The sequence below is a fragment of the Gymnoscopelus microlampas genome, assembly GCF_963454915.1.
Source record: "Gymnoscopelus microlampas genome assembly, chromosome: 22".
NCBI classification, from domain to species: Eukaryota; Metazoa; Chordata; class Actinopteri; order Myctophiformes; family Myctophidae; genus Gymnoscopelus; species Gymnoscopelus microlampas.
The window spans coordinates 14,622,054-14,631,337 of record NC_139959.1 but is presented as its reverse complement, the minus strand read 5'-3'; the positions used below and the strand labels follow the sequence as shown (position 1 = coordinate 14,631,337).

Here is a 9,284-nt window from a genome sequence, read left to right as displayed (position 1 = left end):
AGACACTCCATACATTTGGAAACATATTTTTATTTAAATCAATATCGTCTCCAGTTAATGCAGGATAATTTTAAAAGTAGGCTAATTCTCATATCCTCTCATAGGGAATGCATTGAGAGCTGCAGTTCGTCGTTCTAACGGACCTCGAGTAGCGGCGCAATCTCAAAAGTGGGCGTGAATTTGTAGGCCTTCCGTTTCCGCCCGTGTGTCTCTATCGAAGAGGAAAAGCCAAAAAATTCAGTAAAAGATTCATGCCACTGTTTAGATGCCTCAATACAGTGTGCACATCGAAAAACAATTGATTGGAAAACAACCTGTGATATGCTTTCTTTTATATTCCTGAACCGATTAACAGACAAAGGTTGCAATCGTTTAGAAATAGTGTTTGTTCCAGTTTTGGCTCCCATGCTCGTCAATGGCGTCTGCCCGACCCGTAGGATGACTGTACCTTCTTAATTATAGCCTTGGAAAAAAGACGGTTGCCCGACAACCAACTAGCCAATCACAGCACGACCGATCGTCCCCACACACACGGGCTATGGGATCGGGGACTCGGGTCCTCCTCTCTGGAACCTCCCACAAGAAGAAGAGTGACACGCCATTCAACTGCTGCCTGGCCCATGGTTGTGAGGAGCAGGACAGAAAGAGCGACAATAAAGAGTCAATAATAACAGTACAGGCGTTGCATTGCATTGCAAGAAAAGTTGCATAGATCTTGCTCTCAAAATGGGAATCCGAAAAAAGACCAACACCAAGACGCCGCCTGTGCTCAGCCACGAGTTTGTCATCCAGAACCATGCAGATATTGTTTCCTGTGTTGCTATGGTGTTCCTGCTCGGACTCATGTTTGAGGTAATGGTGGTCCCCGGACCCCGTCCACATGTTGAATGGCTTTTTAATGTCTGCGACCATTTAGAGAGAATACTGTTTTGTGTGGCAGTGAACAGGTCGCTATATATAGTGATGATGATGCAGAGAGAGGACTGATGTCCTCATCTCCCCTGTTGGAAACTGACATGGCTGATGTCTGCCTTTTGCTCTTCACACTACTTCCTCTTGAAATCGAAAGTTTTCCCCTGATCATTTTGGTTTGATTGATTTATTGGTCTATCTTATCTCTCGGGGGTTATAAAGCTATTCCCTATCATTTTGGTCGTGATATAGAAATGTTTGGTTTTTGAGATCATGATGGACATATAACTGCATGGTATCCCTTGATCGTCCACCTCATCGCGCCTTTCTCGTTAGATTTCTTTGGCTATTCAAAAATAGCAGATATACAAGCTCATAGCGTGGCACCAAGTGCCGCGCTATGAGCTTGTAGATCTGCATTTTTTTTTGAAAAATCAGAGCATTGTGAAAAACCAGAGCATGATGGACATATAACTGTGGTATCCCTGATCGTCCACCTCTCGCGCCTTCTCGTGTTATTAATCAATACTACGAATCATTATAGTACAGAAAACGCATTAAAACATAAAACTGTTATGCAGAACTGATCAGGGAATGACACGTTCTGTTAGATTGGAGTGGCGATGTACCACCAGACGCCATGGTTACAGAGTATTGTGCAATACAACAACATGGTTTGGGTTTTATGCGTAGACAGTGTGTTATACGTGGCAATCACAGAGCGACTGTCAACGAAAAACCTGCCTGATCGAGACAAACCCTAAGTTGACTTAGGAGGAGGTGAAGATGGTTTTGAAAACACCCCTAAAGGCTTAAGATATAGACACACTGTGATGTGGCTTTACATTATACGGTGGACTGATATTTTCCACCTCAAATAATGAGTTTTCTTTTTAAATCAAGTGCATTTCATCCTTTACTGAAACTGAGCGCTAGACTGACTTCCTCCTGGATTGACTTGCATCATGGGAGTTGCAGTTTTTGTTCTGGTCATTACACTACAGTGATGCGTATGCTTTGAGTTTGAGGTGCACATCTAATGTCCTTATTCTTAACCACTTAAACCCCACATGGGTAACTGCTGGAGTTCTTCAGGGCTCAATACTACTGTCTTTTCTTTTTTCTGTTTTGTGGGGAAAGCTTTAGCTGAAAATAGCCAATCGACAAGTTGCGTTGTGTTGTGAGCTTGTCGATCTGCTATTTTGAGCAAAAGCTTTTCCCACAATACTGATGCTGGGGTTAAGTGGTTAAGCATCATGTACATTACATATTATTTGGACCACAATGGAAAAAAGCTTTTTGTGTTATCCTTTTAGCACCATTGTATTCGTTGTCGTACCACTGCACTATTTTCAAACTGTTAATGAAGTATTCAATCTATCAATCAAAAATGTCATCCATAAAGGTCCAGAGAGTCATAATTGTAGATAAATAGTGTTTACATTTCAAACCCTTGAAAATGCCACTCCGAAAATATCGCTCCCTTCCTTGACATATGGACATATGGAGAATCATGTATGGTCAAATGTAAGTCTGTACATTTTTTAGAATATGCCACAAAAAGAACATAATCACACATTATACTGATATTTGGGCTGACATTATGAAAGTTGATATGTTAATGTAGTTGGAATCGACTAAAACATTATTTCCCTTTGTACAGGTCACTTCAAAAGTTGCGGTGTTATTCATAACAGTCCAATACAACGTCACTATCTCAACAAATGGTAAGTTTTTATTCTATCTGTTTATATATATAATAATATATATATAAACACACACACACACACACACACACACACACACACACACACACACACACGTGTATAATAGGTCTGTGCTGTTTTGAGTGTGGAGTGAGTCAGACGGTAGTTTATTATTTTGAGTGCACTGGCAAAAAGGCAGAAGTTTTATGTACGTTCGAGCTGTCTTATTAGATACTACTCATTAGGATTCTAGAGCGGTACTTGCGTGGCCTTACACGAAAACCCATTTGAGAGCACGTTTCTTCCCTTTGGAGCTATATTTAGTCTGCCTGATTTATAAAGTTCTCTTGTGGCAAGGTTGTTCTTGGCAAATTTGGGCTAAGGTGCAATATAGGCCTCTCAAATCAAGTCCTGCTCATCTCAAGGTTAACATTTTCTTTGCCAATGTCTGATATATTAGAAAGTGTCTAGTGGTGGCGGTGCATCCTCAGAATGTGTCCTCAGATGTGTACAGTATTTGTTCTCAAAGTTCTCTTATGTGCGTCCCTGGCACAAAATATCCACGGTTCGCGGGCCAAATACATTGATTTGGGGGTCCTTTTTTTTACATGAAAATGTTGGGAAACCAATGTTCTACAGTCACTATATTCTAGATGCCTTTGCGCTGTGCATGCAGAATGCCAGATGCTGGTTGAGCTTGTGCCCTTATCAGAGAGACCTTATACTTGCATATCTCTGTAACTCATTTACTCATTGTATCTAATAAGATAAATAACCACAGGTGCACCACCAAAACCTCTCTGTGGCTAATATGCTTACATACAGCCCTTTATGATTCTTGTAGGTGCTGTGGGATTATTGTTTTTATTTGTGTATGCTATTTCAATATGGATTTATATGTGTGATTTAGGGCAGGGCAATACATCGATTATTATATTGATGTTGTGATAAAGGGATATAGGGATGTTGGGTATCATAATATTGTGATATGGCTGGGCATAAGTGTCTTTTCCTGGTTTTATACTTTTAAAAATTGTAGATATGTTTTTTTTTACTATTTAAAAAAGAATATTGTCACAAGGTATATGGTCAAAGATATTGTGATATTTGATTTGGTCTATCACCTAGTTCTAGAGTGATTTGGACTAGCAGTTCTGTGCAGCCTATATGAGGAATTAGTGAACATCATCTGATCCCCTCTTGATGTGGATGGTGTAACACAGACATGCTGCACTTCACTGACACTTGACTGTGTCACTTGTCTTCTCACCGCCCCACACTTACTTGACTTACGTATGCTGACTGTGACTACACACAGGATTCTGCTTCGGTCTGTATGAACAGAGAACTGGGTCATACTCTGTATGTTTGATAAGGGATAAACTCTAGAATAAGATGGGGCACCGCTACATTTTTTGTTATTCTTTACTCTGATTTGACTCTTGAGGGTTCAGTGTGGTGAAGCAGTTTTTGCTGTTGCCTCTAAAGGTGTAACATAAATACAGTTATTATCATCATTGTTGTCATTACTTCTGCTGCTATGATAGGTACTGATTTTCTTTAAATGCATATGTTCACACAACTGTCATCAGTTTTTATTATAACTTTACATTAAACCTCATAGTATACTGTCAGACATTCACAGTAGAGCTTTGGCCATCCAAGCACTTTCATAATGAACGTTAATCAAGGACTGAAACACTGAATGATGTTTGTACAAAAGGTTTTACTGTACCTGTTGATTTACCTCTGTGTTCCAGAAGGCCCAGAGGAGACGGCTATCAACCATTTCCATCATGGTATCAAGGACCTAGCTACTGTCTTCTTCTACATGCTCGTCGCCATTATTATGCATGCCATCATTCAGGAGTATGTGCTAGATGTAAGTGTTACTATAGTATATATTTGCACATACAGTACATACGAACCCAACACAATTTACACCCTAATTCATTGTTATGTATCGTTTGTTTACTGTTTATCTGTACAGAAAATCAACAGAAAGATGCATTTCTCCAAGACCAAGCACAGCAAGTTCAACGAGTCTGGCCAGCTCAGTGCCTTCTACCTCTTCTCCTTTGGCTGGGGTACAAGCATCCTGATGTCTGTATGTTATTCACTGGTATTCACTGGTATTTCATTATTCATTTTGTCCACATGCGATTTGTGACTTTCAACTCGGTTACCTGGTATTTCTTTCAGGAAAACTTCCTATCCAATCCTGTGAGCCTGTGGGAAGGTTATCCCCATACATTGATGCCGTGAGTATTCACAGACTAACTGCATTCACTCTGAAATTGTGCCTAGTAGATGTCCTTTGCTTTTGTCTTCATGTTCAGTATTTCTTGTTATACAGTTGTAAAATGACATTGTAAACAGTAGCTACTAGCTAATCCAGTCTTGAATAGCCTAGTAGTTAAAGCCATCGGTTTGCCAAGCTTGCCATTTTGCCTTTCTAAGCACACATTTGCATAAGCGTTCAGGAATGAGATGGGATTGGATTTCACTCATTTGTATGCTCACAGTGGGTCTGTATAACACTTGCATTGGTAGAGTTCAATCCAGGTGGATTATGTCAAAACAAGTGTTTTTTTTTTTGTGTGTTTTTCTGTTCAGATTCCAGATGAAATTCTACTATATCTGTCAGATGGGATACTGGTTACATGCCCTCCCAGAACTGTACTTCCAAAAGACTAAGAGGGTGAGTGTGTGTGTTCTGTGGTGTGTGTTGCAGAGTATGCACACGCACGCACACACCTGCACCTACGGTTGACCCAATATTTAAATAATAGCATGACGTGACGTTGGTCTGAGTTGGACCCAGAGGCTGTTTCCTGTTTGACTTCCTTCAGTATGATTGCATTGTTTCAAAGAACCATTCTTTTTGCGTACGAGCACTGCTATTAATACAGAGACAATGGAAGATGGTGTACTACATGCAGATCCACGTGCACACTGCTGTAAATATTTTGTTCATGGCTGACTATGGCTGTCTTTCTGTTTTCTCCTCAGGAGGACATTCCCCGCCAGCTGGTGTACATCTCCCTGTACCTGATCCACATTGCAGGCGCTTATGTTCTTAAGTAAGAACTGTCACTTTGCAGAGCCTTAAAAGTGTGTTCTTGATTGCTCGGTACATGTGAGCTTTCCTCTCTTTGTAGCCTGTCCTTGAAGAGAATGTAACTTGTGAAAGAACATCATAGGTAATCAGAACGCGGCCCAAGGCTCTTCCAGGGTCTCCCTCTGTCCTGTCGATGTTGCTGGTAACAAAGGAGAATAATGATGTCTTTTTGTGTCTCCCAGCTTGAATCGTCTGGGTTTAGTCCTGCTTGTGCTGCACTACTTTGTTGAACTCCTCTTCCACGTCTCCCGTCTGGTCTATTTCAGCAATGAGAACAGGCAGACTGGGTGAGTTCTCACCTCCTTTTGTTTAAGGAAATCCTATTTTACCCAAACTGAGATGCTGATATTATTGAGTTCTAAATTATTTACAGAAATGAGAGGAAATAGTCCACTTACTAGCCCATGCTTTATATTGAAAGAACACCTCTAGTGATGTTCTTGAGTATAGATATCTTGATGTGGTGTAAACACTAAACTCTAAACTGTGCATTCTAGGTTTACCATATGGGCCGTCTTGTTTGTCCTTGGACGACTGCTGACTCTGTCCTTATCTGTACTCACTGTGGGCTTTGGCCTCGCCACAGCTGATCAACAAGGCCTCGATCTGGCTGCAGGAAACTTTAATGTACTCTTTGTTCGGTAAGTTTGTGTGAAAGGGGAAACAATGCAATATTCTTCTAGAATAAAACACTTTATTATTCAAATGAAGTTGAGTATACCACGGTCTTGCTAACGACGACATCAACAATAGTCATTCTGCTGTGGATGTTTACAAGCAATAGCCTTTCAACTCATTCAAAATACTTCAGTGCAGTCTCCAATATAATAAGGAGAAGCCATCTAAAGAATCTGTATCTGCACTGGTATCTCAAGTTACTTGAAATTTACCGATTCTTCCTCTGCCAGGATTACTATGTTGGCCGCCATCTGCATCACTCAGGCCTTCATGATGTGGAAGTTCATCAACTTCCAGCTTCGCCGGTGGAGGGAGCATGCTCAGGCTCAGACCTTGAAGAAGAAACAAGCTCCTGCCAAGAGCAAGTCAAAGAAAGACAAAGGTGAGTGAAAAACACTAGGTATTGAGTGTATTTACCATGGAAACAGCCCTTTATCAAAGTACAGTATTAGGAATTATCCTCGCAAACTCCCTGTTGTGAAAACTGAAAACAATCCATTTACATGCTTACCTAGGTATTGGATAACTAATTATCCCAGCAGGTGTAACTTTGACCTGTCATCTGTTTTCAGCTAATGGGGTGAATGGAGTCAGTGCCAACGGAGCGGATTCACCAAGAGCAAGAAAAGAGAAGTCGTCATAAATATTTACCCCAGGATCCTTCCCGTCTTTTCCCTCCCAAAGATCCCCTCCCTCCCTGAGCCTCACTGGCTGTATCCCACTAACCAATCCTCCAGCTCTCCACTATGATATGCATTTGAAGCTCCCACACAGGACTGACCTCCCAGCTGGACTCGAAGGGCCAGAATGCATTTAGCTTTGCTTGTTGCCAGTTTGTCCAGCACGCCTTGATTTAATAATCATTGCTCTGCTGTGCCAACACAAATTAAACCGAAAACAAACAAATAAAAGGATAAACAAAAAAAGAAAAAGGACAAAAAAAAAGATCTTATTTAAAAGTGCCTATTGATACCAGTTGTTTTGTACAGGGTGTTTGGATTTAAGAATTCAGGAATGATGACTTCAGTGTTTGATGTTTTTCCTAGTCAGATCATTTCATGCATTTGTATTAGATGCTTTATAGACCAGATTTTTTTTCTTTCTTTTTTTGGGGCAATTAAACAAAATGTATTGACGTTTTTATAATTGCTAGGTTGGAGCCTTTGAGTGACCTGTATCTCCTCTTATACTTTCTATGAGAGATTTATTTACACATTCTATGCTGGGACCTTGTAATTCTCCTTCACTTAATACTGTTCCATAATTGACAGTTTCACACAATCTTTTATTACAAATCATGTAGTATGTGACTAGCAGAAGTGGGACAAATGTAAATTATGTTTCTATTTGCTATGAGCTGTAAAATGAACCTGGGCCCTGTTTTCTTTTCTTTTTTTTAAAGCCTAAACATTTTTCTATGTCACTGACTCATTTACAGAGGGCCACGAGAATGTGTACATACAAGAAACCTAAGTTGCTTTCCCTGTCCAGTTCTGTACTGAATAGTGGAGAGAGTGCTTAAAAGGGAACCAAGGATGTAACATTACAGTGGCGATAGGTTGATTCTCAGCCCTGTAGTGTGCTAAATATTTAATGGAACACTGCCAGCTAAGGTGTCCAAGTGGCTACATCTAACCGTGTCAGCTCAGCATACCAAGAGGTCCACCATAGAACACATCACTTCAAATACAACATGTATACAACATGACGTGTATTAAACTTTGGACAGTTTTAATTAAAACACTAAACCAATGAGCAAACTCATGGTTTATTTACGAATGAGTCTGTAAAGATGATGAAAAGGTAGACCGTATGGAAGAGTATCAAGGTTGATGAAAATACAAGTCTTGTGTGGTCCGCATTTATTTTGTATGTACGATTTGAGGAATGGTTTGTATTTGTTTGCCCGTGCGTATTGCGTACCTTGAAAATGTCCACAAGAATATAATTTGTCGTAAATTCATGGACTGGGAATGAGTACATCCTGTTATGTGTTTCTGTTTTGCCTACCATCACTTGTGCCAATTGAGAAGCAGTATGATAAAGCATTTATATAGGCTATGTGGTATTTACTTTCCATTTCACGTATTTCCATTAAAAAGTAATTTACAGACATATCAAATGTAGTGAACTTTGATTTTAGATTCCCACGACTGAGATATTGCTATTGTTCATGGTGTATTTATTAACTCGTAATAGTGTTACGGTTTATTCTACAACGACCCAAGTTTATACAATGGGGCTATTATTGGATATTGTATAAGACTTTGCACCTCCAGGCAAAAGAGAAAACACTTAAATAATTAATTGCTATGGTGACCAAGAGGGCCTGGGATTTATTTGGGTTAGGTGGTATCCACTTGGTGGCACTGTAGCACACAATTTGATTTAAAAGGCGCATCTAACTTGCAGTTCATGAACAGTATAGTGTTTTTTTTTAAAGGACAATCATATTTTTAACATGTTTATAAACATGTAATGATCCCTGATCAGTTTATTTTTCCGTGGCTGCAGTCTAGCTCATTTCGTGCATAGTATACTAAAAATAAAAATACATAATTTGCTCAAATATTTGTCAATTCAACTACAACATGGACAACTCGAAAAGTGGAGAAAAATAAAAATTATATATATATATATATATATATATATATATATATATATATATATATATATATATATATATATATATATATATATATATATATAAATATATTAAAAAAATGTTGACTGTGTGAGATCATAATCTCCGATCTGACAATCAACTCATAGAAGAGGAAATAACACCGTGTCATCTGCATGGAGTTATAATATATCGGTCATCTGACAGGTTACTCACCGCTGAACGTTGACACAGACCCCCGGTA

The 9,284-nt window shown here is 39.4% G+C and overlaps 1 protein-coding gene across 2 annotated transcripts; it reads left to right on the top strand.

The window, feature by feature from the left end:
• Nucleotides 1-589: 589 nt before the first annotated feature.
• tram1 (translocation associated membrane protein 1) lies at nucleotides 590-8,539 on the top strand. 2 transcript variants are annotated; one of them, XM_084048934.1, is made up of 11 exons: nucleotides 590-852; nucleotides 2,576-2,639; nucleotides 4,382-4,500; nucleotides 4,609-4,725; nucleotides 4,821-4,879; nucleotides 5,235-5,319; nucleotides 5,631-5,701; nucleotides 5,922-6,026; nucleotides 6,237-6,380; nucleotides 6,648-6,799; nucleotides 6,990-8,539. In XM_084048934.1, the coding sequence occupies exons 1-11, from the start codon at nucleotides 727-729 to the stop codon at nucleotides 7,058-7,060; spliced, it is 1,113 nt and encodes a 370-aa protein (XP_083905060.1). In that variant the 5' UTR covers nucleotides 590-726; the 3' UTR covers nucleotides 7,061-8,539. The 2 variants fall into 2 exon arrangements, with proteins under 2 accessions (XP_083905060.1, XP_083905059.1); XM_084048933.1 differs by having other exon boundaries at nucleotides 4,379-4,500.
• Nucleotides 8,540-9,284: the final 745 nt, after the last annotated feature.

Excerpts from the sequence above, each read along its gene's own strand:
- tram1 (XM_084048933.1), top strand. The coding sequence starts at position 727 with ATGGGAATCCGAAAAAAGACCAACACCAAGACGCCGCCTGTGCTCAGC. Across the intron at positions 4,501-4,608 it reads TTCAGGAGTATGTGCTAGAT|AAAATCAACAGAAAGATGCA; the intron begins GTAAGTGTTACT and ends TTATCTGTACAG. Across the intron at positions 6,027-6,236 it reads AATGAGAACAGGCAGACTGG|GTTTACCATATGGGCCGTCT; the intron begins GTGAGTTCTCAC and ends TGTGCATTCTAG.